The sequence below is a fragment of the Budorcas taxicolor genome, chromosome 25, assembly GCF_023091745.1.
Source record: "Budorcas taxicolor isolate Tak-1 chromosome 25, Takin1.1, whole genome shotgun sequence".
In the NCBI taxonomy this organism is placed as follows: Eukaryota; Metazoa; Chordata; class Mammalia; order Artiodactyla; family Bovidae; genus Budorcas; species Budorcas taxicolor.
In genome coordinates this window covers 37,125,777-37,145,906 of record NC_068934.1, presented here as the reverse complement: position 1 = coordinate 37,145,906, position 20,130 = coordinate 37,125,777, and the positions used below count along the sequence as shown (strand labels likewise).

General features: G+C 49.0%; 1 protein-coding gene across 2 annotated transcripts in view; it reads left to right on the top strand.

Moving 5' to 3' along the window:
• The first annotated feature begins 3,676 nt into the window (after nucleotides 1-3,676).
• The window catches only part of SNX19 (sorting nexin 19), a 32,395-nt gene continuing 15,941 nt past the window's right edge, over nucleotides 3,677-20,130 (top strand). For both annotated transcript variants that reach the window (XM_052661734.1, XM_052661733.1), the window contains exons 1-8: nucleotides 3,677-5,814; nucleotides 7,735-7,873; nucleotides 9,138-9,238; nucleotides 9,342-9,461; nucleotides 11,350-11,480; nucleotides 12,622-12,718; nucleotides 13,202-13,382; nucleotides 16,051-16,180. In XM_052661734.1, coding sequence (XP_052517694.1) covers nucleotides 4,141-5,814; nucleotides 7,735-7,873; nucleotides 9,138-9,238; nucleotides 9,342-9,461; nucleotides 11,350-11,480; nucleotides 12,622-12,718; nucleotides 13,202-13,382; nucleotides 16,051-16,180 — 2,573 coding nt within the window. In that variant the 5' untranslated portion in view covers nucleotides 3,677-4,140. The remainder of the gene's footprint in view (nucleotides 5,815-7,734; nucleotides 7,874-9,137; nucleotides 9,239-9,341; nucleotides 9,462-11,349; nucleotides 11,481-12,621; nucleotides 12,719-13,201; nucleotides 13,383-16,050; nucleotides 16,181-20,130) is intronic.

Below are 20,130 nucleotides of genomic sequence, written 5' to 3'. Positions count from 1 at the left end.
AGGATCCAGGGGAGAGCCAGGAATTTCTTAGAGTCCTGTAAAGACAGACAGGAAGTGGCCTGATTCCAGCATCCAAGGCTCACAGCAGGAGAGGACCACACTGGAAGACTTCTGGAAAAGTATATTATCAGAGAAAAATGTATTGTTGAGATTACAAGCATACTATTATTTGCAAACCTAAACTATTCTTAAAACCTTGGCACCCTGATCTTTGTGGTTTCCGTTAGTTCCACTGTATTCAGATTTTTCCATGTAGAAACAAGCCATCATTTTGAATTAGTTTCTTCTAATTCTGTATTGCTTATCATATGAATGAAAGGTCACACTTGAAAAAAAATTCCTGCAAACAATTAGTGACTCATGGAGCCCATTAACTGCACACACTTTGTCTTCTAATTTCATTTTTCTCCCTGAAGAAACCTGAAAAAATAGTCCCCCTGATGTTTTTGCCTCTCTGTTTAAACTGAGCTAAAATGAAACTGATATTCATAGCAACAGATAACAGTTTCTGAGGTTTGATATGTCATACCAGGGTAACAGGGGCTGGAGAAGCTGGAGCCCTTCTATGCTGTTGGTAGGCAGACAGCATCCTTAAAATAAAGTTTTTGGGTGTTGGTTCAAGTATGTGCCAGAATATTGTACAGACCCAAATTAAAACTGTCATAAAGTTTTCATTGGCAGGGTCACCACTTTTGGGCTTGAGGGTGTCCAGCAGTCCTGTGGAAATTCCCCACAAGAGCAACCTTAAAGGTTTTCCTTCCAGTACTTAATATTCACAAAAATTGCTGGGCTCCACATGACACTCGCTCTCATGAAATCTCCAGAGATAAAGAATGAAAATGCAAAGTAGGTCAAACTATCAGAAGGAAATATCACGAGGTATATACAATCTATAATTTTTTTTTAAGTGCAAGAAAAGGTTCTCAATTAGGTGAATAATTAGACACAGGACAATCAAAATGACAATCTATCACCATAGAGAAGTCCAAAAGACCACTCTCAAAAAAATCTAGACAAAAAATGCTGCAGTGGGGTAAAGAAAAAAGACTCTTATATAGTGCTGGTGAAATTTTATTGGTAATTGTTGCTGGAGGGGACATATCTAGCTGTGCATTTTAATGGTTGAAACAGATGAACCATATGATCTGGCAGTGCAACTTCTGAGAGCGAATGTGGAGAAAATCAGACTTTGGAAAACTCATGCACACAATTACGCACCACAGCAATTCACAAAATAGCCCAGATATGGAAATAAGCAAATGTACATGGACAGGTGAATGGATAAAGAAAAAGTAATACATTCATACAACGAAATACGACTCTGACTTTAAACAATGTCAACTGCAGGGACACAGATAAATCAGGAGGTAAAGTTAGATGGAGAGAGGAAATTATTACATGATTTTTTTCATATGTATTTTCAGGTATGTGTATTTTTCAGGTACAGGTGGGAAAGAGTACTCATTATGTGTGTGTGTCCTAAGTTGCTTCAGTACTATGGACTGGAGCCTGCCAGGCTTCTCTGTTCACGGGATTCTCCAAGCAAGAATACTGGAATGGTGCCATGCCCTTCTCCAGGGGATCCTCGTGACCCAGGGGATTGAGCCTGCGTCTCCTGCATCTCTTCCATTGGCAGGCGGGTTCTTTACCTCCAGCACCACCTGGGAAGCCTTATGCAGAGTACATCATGCGAAACGCTGGGCTGGAGGGAGCACAAACTGGAATCAAGATTGCCAGGAGAAATATCAATAACCTCAGATATGCAGATGACACCACCCTTATGGCAGAAAGTGAAGAGGAACTAAAGAACCTCTTGATAAAGGTGAAAGAGGAGAGTAAAAAAGTTGGCTTAAAACTCGACATTCAAAAAACTAAGATCATGGCATCTGGTTCCATCAATTCATAGCAAATAGATGGGGAAACAGTGACAGATTTTATTTTCTTGGGCTCCAAAATCATTGCAGATGGTGACTGCTACCATGAAATTATGGAGAAGGCAATGGCACCCCACTCCAGTACTCTTGCCTGAAAAATCCCACGGATGGAGGAGCCTGGTGCGCTGCAGTCCATGGGGTGACTAAGAGTCAGACACGACTGAGCGACTTCACTTTCACTTTTCACTTTCATACGTTGGAGAAGGAAATGGCAACCCACTCCAGTGTTCTTGCCTGGAGAATCCCAGGGACGGGGGAGCCTGGTAGACTGCCGTCTCTGGGGTCACACAGAGTCGGACACGACTGAAGTGACTTAGCAGCAGCAACCATGAAATTAAAAGACGCTTGCTCCTTGGAAAAAAAGTCATAACAAACCTAGACAGCATATTAAAAAACAGAGACATTACTTTGCTGACAAAGGTCCATCTAGTCAAAGCTATGGTTTCTCCAGTACTCATGTTTGGATGTACATGAGAGCTGGACCATAAAGAAGGCTGAGCGCTGAAGAATTGATGCTTTTGAACTGTGGTATTAAAGAAGACTCTTGAGAGTCCCTTGGACTGAAAGGAGATCAAACTAATCAATCCTAAAGGAAATCAGTCCTGAATATTCTTTGGAAGGCCTAATGCTGAAACTGAAGCTTCAATACTTTGGTCACCTGATACGAAGAGCTGACTCATTAGAAAAGACCTTGATGCTGGGCCAGATTGAAGGCAGGAGGAGAAGGGGATGACAGAGGACAAGATGGTTGGATGGCACCACCGACTGAATGGACACGAGTTTGAGCAAGCTCTGGGAGATGGTGAAGGACAGGGAAGCCTGGCGTGCTGCAGTCTATGGGGTCGCAGAGAATTGGACAGGACTGTTGATCAGTTGCTGAACAACAGTTCAGGACTGAACAACACGCTTGAAGAGGCAGCAGAAAGGATCACTTCTTTGTGAAGTTCCCCTTCACTGCTACAAACCACTGTATAATAATTAGCAACCCTCATGCATATAATAATTTGTATTTCACCATATCCCATACTGAATTGTGTTATTAAATATTCACTTGGGACCCAAGAACTCATCTCCTCAGTTATCTGCAAGGTTTTTGAGGACCCTTCACCACTTCTGTTCCCCCACACCACCTATCACAGGGACTGAACAAAGATAATCACACGATTTGATTGCTCGGGGTAAAGCTACTGATGAATAACCCAAACCACAAAAATGATTTTGTTGTATAGTATTATGAAATTTTAGGAATACATCTATCTCTGTATTAATGTTTTATGCCTTGTATTCTGCAATTCCTGAGTTCAAGTTTGGTTAGCTGAGCACTGGGAATGAGAGAGGGGCGTTTTGGAATGTGGGGTGAGTTAAAGTGTATCAGGCCATCGAAAAAATGCCCATTTGAGATTAAAACAAACTGGATTACTGAGTTTGCCTAAACGGTAGAAAGTCTTTGCAGAGTCCATTTAAACACTGCAGCTCGCACTGACTCTCAGAGGGGCATGACCTGCAAGACTGCTCGCAGGTCCGCACCGCTAGGAATGAGGCACCTGTTTGGCGAGATAGTGCTCTGCAAGATCTCAGGGCCCATACCTGTTCGCGCTGTGCAGTCACGGCGCCTCCTCACCACCAGGCGGCGCCATGCAGCGCCGAGCAGAGCCGGGGAGCGGATCGCACGGCGCTCGCCCCGCACGCCCCGCTCCGACTGACGTCGACCCGGAAGTAGTCGCCGGCGCCCGGCCGGCCGGCAGCCTTAACAACAGCAGGGCTGCGGAGGTTAGGTGCCCGGCTTCCCTATCAAGGCGAGGCCCCCTCCGAGGCGGCGAAGAAGACGCCACAGCGTTCACTAGCGCCGGGGCTCAGCCAGGCGGTGCGCGAGCCGGTTGCGGGCACCTCGATGGTGGACTCCCTAAATATTCGGTGGGCCCACGGCCCTGCCCGGTCTCCGAAGCCGCAGGTCGCCGACCCCGCACCATGAAGGACGCAGGGTCTTCCTCGAGGGCAGCGTCCCGGCCGGAAGGGGCTGCGGCGATGCCGAGCCTCCGAGCTGCCCCTGTCGCCCGGCCTTGCCTGTAGGACGTCAGGGCCCGCGACCCGGCCCAGGCCTGACCGGCACCCGGCATCTTGTGTCCGCGCCACATTCGGCGCCCCCATCCCTGGCTTTGACGTGAGGGAGGGAGGCTCTGGTCCGGGGAGCCCGCGCCCGCCCGCCATGAAGACAGAGACGGAGATCCTGGCGCCGGAGCGCCCGGCCGGGCCCGGCGTCAGTCACCTGCTGAGTAGCCGGAAGCTGGTGGCCCTGGGGGCCGTGCTCGGCTGGCTTCTGGTCATCCACCTCCTGGTCAACGTGTGGCTTCTGTGCCTTCTGTCTGCGTTGCTGCTGGTGCTGGGAGGATGGCTGGGCTCTGACGCCATCGTGGGGGCTTCAGGGCGGCTGCACCTGGAGCGCTTCATCCCCATGGCCGTCTGCCCCCCAAACCCCGAGGCCGAGAGGCAGCTGGAGCAGGAGATCGACCGCACCATCCGGATGATCATGCGGGACTTCGTGTCGTCCTGGTACCACACAGTGAGCAAGGAGCCAGCCTTCGAGGAGGAGATGGAGGCAGCCATGCGAGGGCTGGTCCAGGAGCTCCGGAGGAGGATGGCCAGGGTGGACAGCCATGCTCTTGCCCAGAGGGTTCTGACTCTCTGCGGTTGTCACCTGCAGAGCTATATTCAGGCGAAGGAGGCCGCAGGGAAACAGAGTGGCCCAGGGGAGCCCTCCCAGCTCTGGGAGGCTTACTGCCGTGCGAGCGCTCCACACCCCGCAGTGCAGAGCCCCAGCGCTGAGGTCACCTACACACGTGGCATCGTGAATGTGTTGCTTCAGGGACTAGTGCCGAAGCCGCACTTGGAGACCCGGACCGGTAGGCACATAGTGGTGGAACTCATTACTTGCAATGTCATCTTACCACTGATCAGCAAGCTCTCGGATCCGGACTGGATCCACCTTGTACTCGTGGGCATTTTCTCCAAGGCCAGAACTAACCCAGCAGGAGTGGCTAATCCACTCTGCCCAGCCAGTGCCCTGGAACAGCCCTCAGTGCCCACATCTCTGCCGCTGATTGTTGAGGTCCAGGGTCTCGCAGAAGCCCCTTCACCAACAGCAGCCCCAGTGCTCCTAAGCTGTAATGAGCCAGATGGGCCTTCACACCCCTCCCCAGACGTTGAAGAAGGCCATGAAGCGCTGGAGGGAGATCTGGGGGGAGTGCTTGAGGAGAGAAAAGTCGAAAACAGCTCTTCTCATTTCCTGCAGCCTCTGTTCTTGTCTGAAGATGCAGAGCTGGGGTCTCCGTTGTCTGAACTGGGCAAAGAAACCATCATGCTCATGACCCCAGGCCCCTTCCTCTCAGCGACGATTCAGGATGCCCTGCGTGCCCTTGGGGGCTCCCAGCCTCTGGAGCCTAAGGATGGCAAGGGACCCGAAGGAATAGAAGGAGCAGAAGCTGAGGAGGGTCCAGGAACAGAAACAGAGCCGGGCCTGCTTGCCTCCATGCTGAATTCCTGCCCAGAGATCCAGATTGACACAGCGGACAAGGAGGGAGAGCAGAAAAATGACGCCTCTCTCACAACTTTGCTGCCCAGTCCAGAGCGGATATGCCCCCCACGCCCCTCGTGTTTAGAGAAGGATCTCACCAATGGTGCGAGCTCCCTGGATTCCAGTCTGCCACAGGTCCTGCTCTCCTCCTCTCCACCTGGACCCCTCAGCTCAGCCACCTTCAACTTCGAGTCCCTGGGCAGTCCAGACGGCCCCGTGGTCATCCAAAACCTTCGCATCACTGGCACCATTACTGCTCGAGAGCACAGTGGCACCGGTTTCCACCCCTACACGCTCTACACGGTGAAGGTACTTGGTGCGCGGTCACCACTCTGGTCTGGGAATGGATTTGGAAAGCAGTCAGTGAAGCCAGTGTTTGGAAGGAGGAAGTCTGCTCTTACTTAGTTTGCTCTGGTTAATTCAACCAGTATTGATATGGAGGGTCTGAAGCTCATGAGTGAAGCAGAGTAGGCTTCCATGACACTCTCACAGACCGTCTTAGAATCTCAGGGCTGTCACTGTGCTGGGAATCATACTTTTCAGTGGATATAGCCCAGAAATCCTTTCCAGACTTCTTCCTTGCTAATTTCTTAAGTACTAATATCCTTTATACTTTGTTTTAGAAAGGAAGGTTGTTTACCTGTATATACCTCAAAAGGTGGCGAGTCCCTCTCCCTGGAGATGTTTAAGTGTGATAGTAGGAACTGCTTGGCAGAAGTGATAGGAAGGGGGTTCCTGTATCAGGTGACTGGTTTGATTCAAGCAGCAGCTCCCTAAAGCTGATTTTGATAGAGTGAAAGTCACTCAGTTGTGTCTGACTCTCTGCGACCCCATGCACTATACAGTCCATGGAATTCTCCAGGCCAGAATACTGGAGTGGGTAGCCTTTCCCTTCTCCAGGGGATCTTCCCAACCCAGGGATCAAACCCAGGTCTCCCAGATTGCAGGCAGATTCTTTGCCAGCTGAGCTATCAGGTTTTGATATAGGCTACCTCCAAGTTTCCCAGAAAGTTGTATTCTTAAAAAGTAAGGAATCCTGGGAGAATTCTTGGGAAATTCTCATTCAGGATCCATTAGCACCTGTCAGAATCCATATTCTGACAGCAGGTTCTGCAGCCCAAGAGATTCTGAGGCCTAGCCAAGTTTGGAGACGTATCATACAGTGTCCCACATGGAGCAGAATAGCTACAGAGAGCATCATAGCTCCCAGGGGCTCTGGATGTGAGAGCCCTCACCTGAATTCCACATGCATGTCTTATCTAGGCCTTTCCTTCTCAGTACTGGCCTGAGGGACTGCTTTGCTCATTCCAACTCATAATGAACACCTCTGTCTGCCACTAGACAAGCTTTCGACACCAGCCTCAGTCTCACCACTCTTCCATTGCTAGCCCACAGAATACCTTAACCAAACAGGAACACTAACCTCCTGATGAGAACAAGGACGTGTATCGTTCTCCCACAGCATTCGCTGTATCCTACACAGTCTCCCCCTGTAGGTATGAAGCTGCAGCTTTCATGCCGTTTGGGGCGTTCTCTCTGGGGGGACATTCAGCACTGCTGTCTTTTCCCACGTGCCAGCCCTCCTCACATATGAAGACAGCCAACTGTGACCCCATAAAACATCTCCAGTCTTCACATCTTCTCGTCATACAGACAGACGATCTGTCCTTGGGAAGAAAGATTCAGTGTTGCTCCAAGAATAAGAATTAATCAGCCCCAAGCAGAACAAAAACACATGTTCCTTTAGTGTAGTCCAGGCAAACAAATGATTGTTGTTCCTCAGCTGTTTTCGATTATTTGTTCTTCCCTCAAGTAATATAGATAATCACTGGTTTGAGGATGATGACAAGATGGTTGTCTCCCCATAACATCCAGCCTCATAATTTAGGGGTAAGACATTATCAGTGTCGTACCTTCTGTTTTATCCTCTGTCTTTGGGATTTGAAAGTGGTTATGAGTAAACAGTGTTTGCAGGGAGAACTTTGAGATGGAAGGAGGAGTGAAAGGCAGTGGAACTTCGTTTCCCACCGCCTGGGCCGCCTCTATTGGGAAGGGCATCGCATTGCGTACTGCAGCCCCCCCTGGGATTTGGGCTGTTCGTTAGAGCTTGGAGCAGCAGTGAGGCCTGAGAGGCCAGGGACAGAACAGGAGCAGTGTGCTCCCTTGACCCTGCCCTGTGCTTACTGTGTGCCAGTGAGCTGGTGCAGCCAACAGACGTTCTCTCCACAGTATGAGACGGCCCTCGACGGCGAGAGCAGCGGCGGCCTGCAGCAGGTGGCCTACCACACCGTGAACCGCCGCTACCGCGAGTTCCTGAACCTGCAGACCCGTCTGGAGGAGAAATCGGATCTGCGAAAGTTCATCAAAAGTCAGGAGCTCCCCAGCCCCGGAATGCCTGCTTGCCTTTCACATCCAGCCACCCTGATCTGAAAGGCTGGAGGCCTGTTGTCTGTGAAGAGGGTGGAAAGGGAGAACGCGGCCTTGAGGGTCCCGTGCTCCCTCCGTTTGCTTTTAGGTGTTTGGGGTTTTAGTGCTGGGCAGCACTCATGACAGGCTTTCCGGCGTACTGCTTTGCCTCTGAATGCTTTGTTCTGGGGCCCCATCTAGTCTAAGCTTAAGAAAGAAACTTTCGTATTTCCACCTGTGCCTGTGAGGAGTTAAACAGGTTCATAGACTGGTTGCTGTTAAATATTAAACTGTTATCCAGAAATCCTTGCTGCCTTTCCTTTAACAAAAGGCTTGGTGTGCCGTTTGGTTCTCATAAGGCACAGGAACAATAAGAAGACATAAAATTTAATTCAAAAGCTAGTGAGCAGCTACTCTGTTTTTTAAGAAAATGCCAAGTGAAAGTGAAAGTCTCTCAGTCATGTCTGACCCTGACTGTGTAGCCCATGGAATTCTCCAGGCCAGAATATAGAGTGGGTAGCCATTCCCTTCTCCAGGGGATCTTCCCAACCCAGGGATCAAACCCAGGTCTCCCGCATTACAGGCTGATTATTTACCAGCTAAGCAACCAGGGAAGCTCGTGATCACTCAAATAAACATTTTTAATAAGTTGTGACATAAATCATGGATTTCAGTTATAGGTTTTCTTTCTTAATTACAATAGTTAATACTGAAAATATATGCACAGTTCTCTGCTAAGCTCATTTAGTTCTCATAACAGTCTACAAGATGGATACTATCATTATCCTCATTCTACAGAAAAAAGCAAAGATTAAGCAGGTTGCCTAAGGCCATTATTACAGCAGAGATTGGAGCCAAAATTTAAACCTGGGCAGTTAGACTTCAGGGCTGTTATGCATCACTACCCTAGTGACCTCATACCTTCTTATTATCATGAATAATGAAAGTAGGCTATCTGTATTATGTGCTTGGGTTATATCTCTAACTCCTGAAATAAAAAAAATCCCTTGGAGGGGAGGTCCCAGGGGAGGGACTCTGAAGGGATGAGGCCCAGGTTTGGTACCCAGCTCCCACCCCAATCTCAGCTCACTTCTCAGCTCTGTTCACAGGTGAGGAGAAAAATCCCCAGGAAATACATTTGGCATTTCCGTGTCTTATATATGTGATGGGTAATAAATGGAATAGTTCTTAGTAAATGTTAATCAATTAACTTTTTTTTTTTAAAGATGTGAAGGGCCCTAAAAAGCTCTTTCCAGATCTTCCGTTTGGAAACATGGACAGTGACAGGGTGGAAGCCCGCAAGAGCCTCTTGGAATCGTTTCTAAAGGTCAGCATCCTCTGCTGTCACTGCAGCCACCAGACACCCAGGCCAAGGTGGAGAGACCTGGGGACCGGAGTTTCTCTCTGAAGTCCTTCTTGTGTCTTTTCAGCAACTCTGTGCCATTCCTGAGATCGCGAACAGTGAGGAGATGCAGGAGTTCCTTGCTCTCAACACAGATGCTCGTATTGCCTTTGTTAAGAAGCCGCTTGTGGTCTCCAGAATAGACAAGGTGTGAGCGGGACTGCGTGCTCAGCCTTAGTTTCTCGCAGGGAAGTGGGGAGGCATGTTTGAAAGGCAGGGGAGCTGGGGGAAGGGAGAGCAGCACAGAGGAGTAAGTGGAACATGGACTGGGGTTTTCAAGACCTGTTACCAGTACTGGTGAGGCCATCATTGTTGAATGACCGTGAGCAGCCATGAGCGTCAGTGCTCCTGACGCTGTAAGCGTGCACAGGTCTCCTGGTGGTATCATGACGCTGTGATTCCAGGGCAAGGGTACAAGGGTCAGTCCACATCTCTATGGACGGGCGGGGGCAGGAAGGCCTCTTCTGGCGATGAAGGTCATTCCCAGCGTTGGTCACTCAGGATGGAGCCCTTAGGCAGGACACCGAGCTGGATTTAGATTTGTGTAGTGATTCTCTGCTGGAGAACAAGGTTCCAGATGGTATCTCGGAACCTTTGGAGACGGTAGCAGAGCCTTTGAGCACCACGCTGGAGCCTGTGAGCAGTGGTTGCTCACTGATTCTCGTGGCTCCAGGACAGAAGTCTGAGGTTTGTGCTGATCAAAAATGCATGTGTTGTAAGAGGTTAGAAAGCACTGACTCTTTGACAGAAGAGGGGGTCTCCCTCTTCCAATCTAGACTTTAGGGGATAAAATGATAAAGTGGGACTTCAAGTGAGGGTGTTCGGAGACATTCACTGCTATGAGGAGAAGACTGCAAACTAGGAAGGGATAAACGAGGTGAAACCTCGGAGTTCCTTGCAGGTTTGTTCACCCATGCTGATGTGTTCCTTTACTGATTTTTTTTCTTTTTACCTTCACTGATTTTTTTCAACACCTGTCCCCTGGGTGCCCACTCAAAGCCACGCACTGTACTCATTGCTCATGACATAAGAGAGAGCAGGTACAGACTCTCCCGGCAGACTACCATTCTGTGAGCCTGGAGAGTGAGCTGTATTTTCTCAGCTACGTTCTCCACATCCATGCAGTTTGCTGAGTTGCTGTCCCCTGGTCTCTACTGTGGTTCTCCTTGACCATGTCAGTCTTGCCTTGGCTGTGCTCCCCAAGGAAGACTAACACAGGATAAGACAAAGCAAGCAGCAGTGTTGATCAATAGCGAGAGTTACTAAAGGAAAAGTCAATGTTTCCTTCCATCTCGTTGATATTTTAGGGTTTCATTTGTTCTTTCTCTTTAGCAAGAATCTGTATGTCATTTTCTCACTCTGAGAAACAGAGATAGCTCTTACTCTTCAGCAAAGATTGTTTTATTTCATCTGTATAAATAGAGAAGTTTGTATGAGTTCCAGATCCTTAACTTTAACCTGAGTGGTTTTTGCCATTCTTTCTGTAAAGAAGAGGAATTGTTTGAACTAACTGGAAAACCAGTTTTTGTTGTTGTTTTTTTTTTTTACTGTGAATTGCTCTGCACATTTTTATATCATAAATGCTTTTAGACTGTTCCTTATTTTGATAATCTTTTTCACTCTTCCTTTTCTTTGCATATTCTTACCTGTATCACTTCCCCTTTGTCACATCTTGGTGAAAGTATTATCAATTTGAAAACTAAAAATCATTCTTCTGTATGAAAAGAAAGAAACTGAAAGTGAAAAGCATTTCACCAGCCTGCAGAACTCCCAGATTTTTATTTGTCATGTTGTTTTGGCTTCTTTTCCCATGGAATCCATCATCTGTCTTAAATCTCTGAGGAAGAAGATTTTTATGGCTGTGGAGGGAAGGGGAGAGAGTTGCCACTGAGTCATTAGCTGGTATCTGACCGTGTGCGTGGATAGGGCTCTGCTAGACAGGTCAGCTGGCTGCTCGTCCAGGGTGCAGAAAGCACCTTGAGATAGCTGCTGCTGCTCGGTGGTGTCTGTCTAACCCACGTCTGTGACCCCTGCAGATGGTGGTGAGTGCTATCGTGGACACGCTGAAGACCGCGTTCCCTCGCTCTGAGCCCCAGAGCCCTACAGAGGAGCTGAGTGAGGCCGAGACAGAAAATAAGCCCCAGACAGAAGGCAAGAAGACTTCCAAGTGAGACACCCTTCCCAATTCTCAGGGGATCCCCAGTTTTCAGTCAAAGCCCATCCCTGGTCTTAGGTCCTAGAATAGAGGGGAGGGGTCACCTGTGCCTGTTTTTGTGCAAAGTCAGGCTGCAGACCAAGCCCAAGGTCCTGCAGAGGGAGCCTGGCTTCATGTTGGTCTTGCCTGGGAAGCCAGGGCCCAAACTGACCAGGGAATTTTGACTAGAAGGAAAACCTTAGAATATGGATTTTTTTTTTTTTCCCCTTGGGGAATTGAAACGTTTCTTTGCTTTTAAGAATTAAGGCTTATAACTAATCTCTGTTTGTCATGGTTTTCTGGCTCAGGAGTCGAGTACACTAGCAGTAAACAGGAACGGGCTAGAAGGGACCCCTTCGGGGGGTCACTGATTATTGCTGCTGCTGCAGCCTGCACTGGCAGCTCTCACAGCCAGCAGGTGGGGAGGAAGGGCACCACACTTCCCTTCCCAGACACCTGCTGTATGTACCTGGGCCGTTCCAGAGAGAGAGAAAGAGCTGGTGGGAGGATGTTTATGTGTGCGTCTCACTGTCTTTTTCTCTGTGTTCATGTCTTATGGGCTGGCCATAACCCTCACAGTTCTTAGCCTTTTTTTACCCCCTCACTGGGCCCATATTTTGAAGGGTAACCATGTGGCTTATGCTTATAAGAACCCTATTTCTTGAAACATTGAGGTTAGCCCTCGTGATTCCCTCTCTGGTTTTATCTGGAACTCAAGGGGAATAGTGGATGTGCAAAAAGGTGTGAGGAGCAAGGGCAACCTTGATGTTTGGTGCTTGTCTGTTTAACATTCAACAGATTTTTAACGAGTGCTGTGCTAGCCACTCTAGCCTGTGGGACGCAGCTGTGACGGACAAGTCCTCATTTTACATTAGCCAAAGCCCTTTCACAGGCGCATTGTAAGCATAGCTCAGTGCAAGAGTTGCAGTGTGTGTAAGAATATTTATTGTGTGGGGGATTTCAGAGTGAGGCATCTCTTGGCAACTCTGACCACCGTAAGCTTCCAAGAATAAGTGTGGACATGCCCGTTTTGAGGTAATAATACTTGTCAGCCCTCCGTATGGGGATCAAGACCATGAATTACACACTATTTCTGCTCTTCGTTTCTGTCCAGATCCAGATTGAGGTTCTCATCCAGTAAAATTGCTCCAGCACTGAATATAACTGAGGCCCACGAGAAGGTTCTCTACTGTCTCCAGGACAGCGGTGTGGTGAGAATCCCTAGAGAATTCTTGGGATCATCAGTTAGGAGGTCAGTCCTGCCGTTATTGGCAGCTGGGATGTTCTGCAGAGTCAAAAGGACTTTGGTGCCTTCCTAAAGGACTCAACCAACATCTGGGTCTCTGGTTTTTATTCTAGGAGTATTTTCTCAGACTGGTTTGGAATTCCTATGAATTCTGGGCTGGCCGGTTGGCTTCTCAAGGGTGGTGGGCTTCTCAAGGGAAGTAGGCTTGGGATAATAGGTGATAGGATGAGAAAGCCAGCTCCTGGAAGGAAACACGATTTTTGTAGCAAACGAGACTACAGAGGCATTGTTGTCCTTGCAGTTTAGGTTAAAACAAGCGCCTTTTCCTTAGGTGGTCACAGGGTCAGTGGGGTCCTCTACTTGAGACACGTGCAGGGAAGTGACGGGAGCTGCAGGTGTCCCCACTCCCTGCACCCTGCCTGTGACACAGCTCCTGCTCTCTCCTCAGGAGTCAGAGACCCTCTCCGTGTCTGGGATGGAATCCTTTATTGAAAAACAGGCAAAGTTACTAGAAGTGCAGCCCGCAGATGCTCCCGGAAGAGATTCTGAAGAGACCGCTGAGGGCTGTGTGGACGGTCGCGTGTCAGATGCTGCTGCTCCAGCCCAAGGCCTCAGCAGCAGTGATCCAGGTGAGTGACAGCAGGGAGCCCAGTGTGTCCGCTGGCTTGTGACCGTTGGGTGGCTCTGTCAGGTGCCAGGGTACAGAAGGGCACAGTCCCAGGGCTGAGTGGATCAGAAGAACTCAGGGCATAAGCAGGGCGTCCAGTCCAGCAAGAGAAGGTCCATGCTTCTATTAATTGTGGTGCGATTCTCTCAGTTGCTCCTAATGTACACTGGCATTATCTGTGGATCGCTCCCTTCCTTTAGAAGCTGTCTTCTCTGGTGTCTGTGGTGCCACTTTCTGGTCTTCCTGTCTCTCTTGTGGTCCCTCCTCTGTCCCTTCTGTCGGCTCCTCAGCCGTCCAGAGCTTCATTCTGTCCCTACTCTGTGCACTTGTCCTGTGAGCGCCTCTGCTGACCGGTGTCAGCCCTCACGTGTGCTGGTGATGCCTCAGTGCTGGAGGTGTGTTTCCACTTGCCTACTGAAGTCTCCAACTCAGTCGTGTCCAACTCTTTGCAACACCGTAGACTGTAGCCTGCCAGGCTCCTCTGTCCATGGGATTTCCCAGGCAGGAATCCTGGAGTGGGCTTGCCGTTTCCTCCTCCAGGGGAATCTTCCTGACCCAGGGATTGAACCCGCATCTCGTGTGTCTCCTGTATTGGCAGTTGGATTCTTTACCACTAGTGCCTCCTGGGAAGCCCGGATGTACTGCAGGGCAGCTGAACTACAGCTCACACAAAATGGAATTTCTCTTTTCCTCTGGATCTGTTCCTTCTGTTGTGTTTACTGCCGTGGCCAGCAGTGCCGCCTGGTTACCCAGGTAGAGCAGAGGCAGACGAGCTGAGGCCACCACTGTCTTCAGGAGCATTTGAGGCGGGGCAATTGGGCTTCCCGGAGGTGCAGTGTTCTCTGCAGAGGGAGAATTAGGAGGCCTGGATACTAGTAGATTTGCTGTGCTAGAAATTATAGGAACAAAGTCTTTTAAATCCCACAAGACAAAGGCTTCCCTTGCAAATAAAAGATCACAAAATCCTGGGCCCAGAAGAGGGAAAAAGGCTGACTTCACCATTGTTTCTCAGGCGCCCACAGTCAGTCCGCACTGTGGACCTCAGCTCAACTCTGAAAAATGGAGTTTACAACCCCAGCTCTTCACACACGTCTCACTGGTTAAGTAAACGTGTTATGAGAGCAAAAGCATCAAGAGAACTATGAGAAATTATAGATAAGATGGGGTGGGTAAGATAATATAATTCTAGCCAAAATCAAGTCTTTAAATGTTGTGCATTATCTCTCTAAAGGGATCATTTATTCCTGTGCCGTTCTTTGAGCCCTGAGAGACTCCACGTGCTCGCATGATAGATAATTTACACTTTCACCAAGAGGACCTGGGCCCTTGGTGCTTTCACTCACTGTTACTGCTATGCTACTTGTCGCCACGTGGTGGCAGCTCTGCGTGTGTGCCTGCTCAGTCTCCTCAGTGGTGTCCGACTCTGCAGCTGTGTGGACTGCAGCCCACCAGGCTGCTCTGGCCATGGGATCCTCCAAGCAAGAATACTGGAGTGGGTTGCTGTGCAGCCCTAGGTAAATGCTAAACCTGCGAAGAAAAGATAATCGAAGAGGGAGGTTGAGGAATGCTGTTTTTCCAAGAAACTGAATATCACATTTTGAGCAAATAACCAGAAAGCAGACACATCAGCTCCTGTGCCCCCTTGAAGTACAGAAAAAAAAGGAGAATATATACTGGATGGGATTAAGAAGAAAGTAAGCTTCAGTTCCAGCACATTTATCTGAGTTTGACATCGTTCACATTCTATAAGAACCCTTTTAAGTGAGCTATGCTTGGGCATGCTTGCACAGAGAAAACCCACTGGTCCTAGACTAATACAATTACTGTTGATGATTAATTATAACTTTAATCACAGCTGTAGTACCAGATAGAAGAGGATTTTTTCAGGAACATTCTGTAGTTCTGGGGCAGTCTCCTGGAAGGCAAGTCAGAGGTAATGGGGGACCCCATGAACAGAGTTAGAGAACAGATGCTTCTATCCATAAAATACATCTGTTTAAAAAAGTTCTGCTTAGCATGGGTATGAGCGTGTTTGTGGCCCTTGCCGTCTATGAGACAGGAAAGAAGTGAGTAATCATCATGGCCTTTTACCAAAAGTGCAGTGTTCTTCCCAGAACCACATGTTATCTCAAAATCAAACTGAGGTCTCCTGGATCCTAGCCCTCAGCTCTGTGTAATGGAGTTGCTTTCAGAGCCACTTGCTTGCGGAAAACAAGTCCCACGTCTGCGGCCCCGCACGTTTCCCTGTGGAGGCGAGTGATGGGAGGGGACCGGCCCTTGCCAGTTCCAGTTAGTCACCAGTTGTGAGCACTTACTTGGAACAAAATGTGTTCAGCTACCTGGGGGAAATACAGAAGAACCAGAAGGAAAGTAGGCAAAATAGTTGTATATAAAATCAAAGATTTTATAGATACAAAATTACTCTGACTTGGGAACATAAATTGTAAAGAAAGACAGAACCTATCACTGAGCTTTGTAGAGATGCAGTAAACATCTCTTGACTTGAATACAGATAGATTGCACAAATGTGAGATGACTGACATAAAGGTGGAGCAGATCCAGGGCCCTGAAATGTGTCCGCAAGTGCAGGTCTCTTCCGAGTTACTCCAGATATGCCCTTTCATCCCCAGGAACAGAGACCGAGTTGGCTGACACAGCCCTGGGCCTGCTTGTCTTGCTGCTCACGGAACAGTGGCGATGGCTGTGTACAGAGAGTGTGCAGAAAGTTCTTCATCTTGTCTTCGGGACCCTAATCCAGAGGTAGGCCTGCTGGGTGCCCTTTCAGGTAGAGTGTCAGGTTAGACGGAGGTTGGAGGTGGTTCTTGATTTCTGCCCTAGAGAGGGAAAGCGTAGAGTCCAGGAGACCTGCAGCCAAAAGAGAAGAGAGAACCTGTGTCCAGGGCTGTGGGGTGACGAGCTGCAGAGCATCACGTGGTTGTCTGAGGTGTGGACAGGCCTGCTCCTGCAAGACCCCCGGCATCATACCCTGAATTCAGGCGCTGCCTCGGCTGAGCTCCTCCTCCACTAGGGTCCGTTCTCCCCCAGTTTACCCCCAGGCCCTGTACCTCTCACCTTGTTACAGAGGACGTGTCTCTTCACCAATAGTATACAGTCACCGTAACTACCAACAACGAGGAAGAAAAGAGAAAACCATCGTGTGCTCTCCTAGTAAAGATTAGTTTCTCCAGAAGGGGTGGACATGGTCACAGCTGAAGAAGCACTGACACGTGGTGGTGGGGAATAGGATACTGAGATTTAAAACTTGGGTTGTATAATTCCAGCACCAGTTAAATTTCCTGAAAAACTGATAAGCAGATGGAGTTTCTAGCGCTGGCTTTCTAACCATGAAACTGATGCAAGCTTTGCTCAACTGAAGGAGTCCAGGAACCCTGTCTCTGAACCAGACAGACACGCTCAGCGCTTGAGCTCTGGCTGCTCATGCTTTGAACTCTCCCGTGTGAGACGTCCTGGCAGATCCCAAAGTCGGGAGCCGAATCCTGAACCTTCTGTTAGCGTGTGACTCATGCTAATAGGTCACTCCGAAACTAACAGTTTTATTAAAAAAAAGAATTATGTATCTATTCTACAATAAGTAGGAAATCCATTAACGTTAACTTTCCTTCTGGGCAACTGTCTTGGTCATTTTCCTTTACTCACTGAGAAAATATTAAGGTCTGGTCAGTAGTAAACAAAAGAGACACGGTCCCTCCTTTCACGTGTTCTATGGTTTAATGAGGGTGAGAACTGAGGGCCTTGTCCATGTTCACCAGGTGAGAACTTGGCGGAGGCGCAAGCCTCCCCGGTGTTGCACAGCCCGCATTCTTATCTACCGCAGCATACTACTGCTCTGCTGTGTGTCATCTCTCTGAGCTTTGGAATCAGCATGGTGTCTGTCTGCAGGTGTCTGGGTGCATAGAAAGTGTTCCAGTAAATGTTAAGTCTTCGTACTTGCGATTCAGAAAAATGGAAGGATAAGAAGTGGATTCTGTGTCTGATTCCTCCAGCTTGTGGCCCCAGGTTCCCTCCCCGTTGAGGGTGCCCCACCCAGGTCAGGCTCCAGCTGCAGCTTCCGCTGCTCCTGTTACTCTGTGTTCCCTGAGCCACACAGAACCCGTTCTTTTCAGCGGTATGACCTTGTGAGGCCTTCCCGGGTGACTTTGTGCCTGTGACCAGAGCGTCCGTGGGTCTAACAGCAGGAGGCAGCCCCCAGGCCCCCTGCAGCATAGGTTCTGTCCCGGGGTGTCAGTGTTCTCCAGGCACTCCTGCTTCCCCGCGTGCAGAGCTCCTGGAGTCAGGGCTGCCCTTCCTCATGAGAAGAGCCTGGAGTCAGGCTCAGTTCCTCCCCTCTCCCCCACTGTGCCCTGACAGTTGCACGGGAACCACACCTCGGGTTAGCTGGGTGGATGGCTATCTGGTGAATGTAGCTTATGCCCTGAACACCATCAGAGAGAGAGCTTATGGCTGAATCCCGCTTGATCTGCTTCCACTTAAAAAAAAAAAAAAAGATGACACCTTTTTTTGTTGTAAAGGGGAAAATTTTTGAATATTTTAGTGAATTTGAATGAAGGCAAAGTGAGGATTGCAGAAGAACAGAGTTTTGTGTCTAGGTACTTCCGGACAGTTCTCCATGACTGTGGTCTGTTAACCTTTGTTCACCCTAGATGTTTTCACGTGATGACATTTTGTACTTGTTGATTTGCCTCATATCTCTTCCTGTCAGAACTTTATTCTTAAGACCATTTAGTTTTGTATAAGCTGCAACAGAAATAGGAACCCAGCTGTTGACACCTTCCTCACCCTAGGCCTCTACAAACTAGAGTTAAATGAAGAGCCTCATCCCTCTGTTCACGGTCTTTCATCTTCTCTATAAAGCATTATTCCCAGCTTTTTAATGGTACACTTGACCTTCTTCTCAAGTATCTTGTGCTGGGTCACACTGTTCTTGAAGCTTCCTTAAGACAGCAGTCAGGAGGTCATGGAGAAGGAATCTCTCCCAGCGCCCCCTCCAGAGGCTCAGAGGACCTGATGCCTGTGGCCCGTGGTCTCTACCAGCCAGTTCTGAGTGCCGGCTCCTCAAGGAAGAGACAGGGCTTATTTCAGGTTCAGAGTATAGACGATGATGGTCTTACTAGCTTCAGGATCCACCATCCAGCCAACATCTGTGGAGAGCTGACTTTGTGCAGACACTGTGCCAACATCGTTTAATCCCCTCAGAAGCCCTGTGACAGAGGTCTTATAATCCCTACTTTAAAGGTGAGGCAGCTAAGGCTTGCAAAGAATCATGATTGTTCGGTCAAGATCATAGAGCTAGTAAGTTTGTACAAGCAGTTCGAACCCAGGTTTGTCTGATGTTCAGCTGCAGGATCAGACGTTTGCCCTATGACTTGAGAAGATAAAAGCCAGCCCCCAAGTCTTTGACTCAGAGAAGTCCATATTCCCCAGGAGGAGACTGCCAGTCAGCTTGTAAAATGAAAATTGCATTTGAATGTGCATCTACTCACATACGACACACAGTCTCTGCGGCACACTAAAGCCAGTCTGTGTCACTTGTCCCCTGGACAGCTTGCATTTTTATTTTTAAAGAGGCCGGCACAGTGCTGCATTCCTGGGCTCTCTTTGCTTTGGTAAGCACATACTCTGGAATGTGATACCTCCCCAAAGCTGCAGCACCCCTTCCACCTGTCCTCACTACCCTCAGAGAGGTGTGGTTGGTCCCTGCTGGGTCAGGGTGGACCTCTCCCAGTCTGTCCCCCGGACTGAGGCCCAGGAGGCAGCATAGTTGCTCTCTCTCTGAACTGCATGCTGCTAAGCTGCATCCATTTGCAGAGCACCTGGATTCTCTAAGTTCTAAAGAGGAGGAGAGTCGATGTTGATGTCACGAGTACCTGCTGCCACTTTTCTGGTTGACCTGGACACACTGCCATCCTGGACGGCGTCTAAAGTTAGACACTTCTCCTTTTAAAAATGTCATCATTGTCCAACCTCCAGCATTATCATCTCCAAGAAGACAAGTTCATGTCTTCTGCTTCCAGCTTTCTGTATTCTCCTTGGTCCCTCTAAAGACCCATATACGTAACTTTGCAGGATGCCAGGGACTGCTCCCAGGTCTGAAGCATGCATGCTGTCACTTCTTCCCTCTCTTGCACATATTTAGTCTTCACGCCACCCTCGCCCAACACCCCCGCCCAATCCCTCTGTCCCCGGCCTGCGAGGGAAAAGAGTAAATTCAACCTCATGACCCCTCCTTCCAAGCCAAGGTTGGAAGAGTTTGAGCCAACTGCGTAAATCTCCCTTGATTGTTGATACTGTGGAGAGAGTGGGGGAAGGGAGCTGGGGAGAAGTTAGATGCCCAAAAAAGGCATTGTTAAGTCAAAGGCAAGTCTGCACGCATGCGCGCCTGACCTCATGTGTCAGCTTCTGTGCTGGGAACATCCAATTATGTAAGAGGGAATGCTCCTTATTTGGAGTTAAGAGTCAAAAGGAGGGGAGAGGGGTGGGGGAGCAGTCTAAGCCAAGGCGTGAATCCAGCTTATGCAGCCCACTCATTCAGAAAGCAGGAGAAGCTGACAGTGTCTCTGCATGCGTCAGACTCAGGTTTAGGGACTGGAACACTCAGACACTAGCTGGGTGGGAGGGAGAGAGAGAGAGGAGAGACAACTGCTCCATTGACGGGAGAAGGTGTGGGGCAGGAGCATCCAGCCACGGTCAAG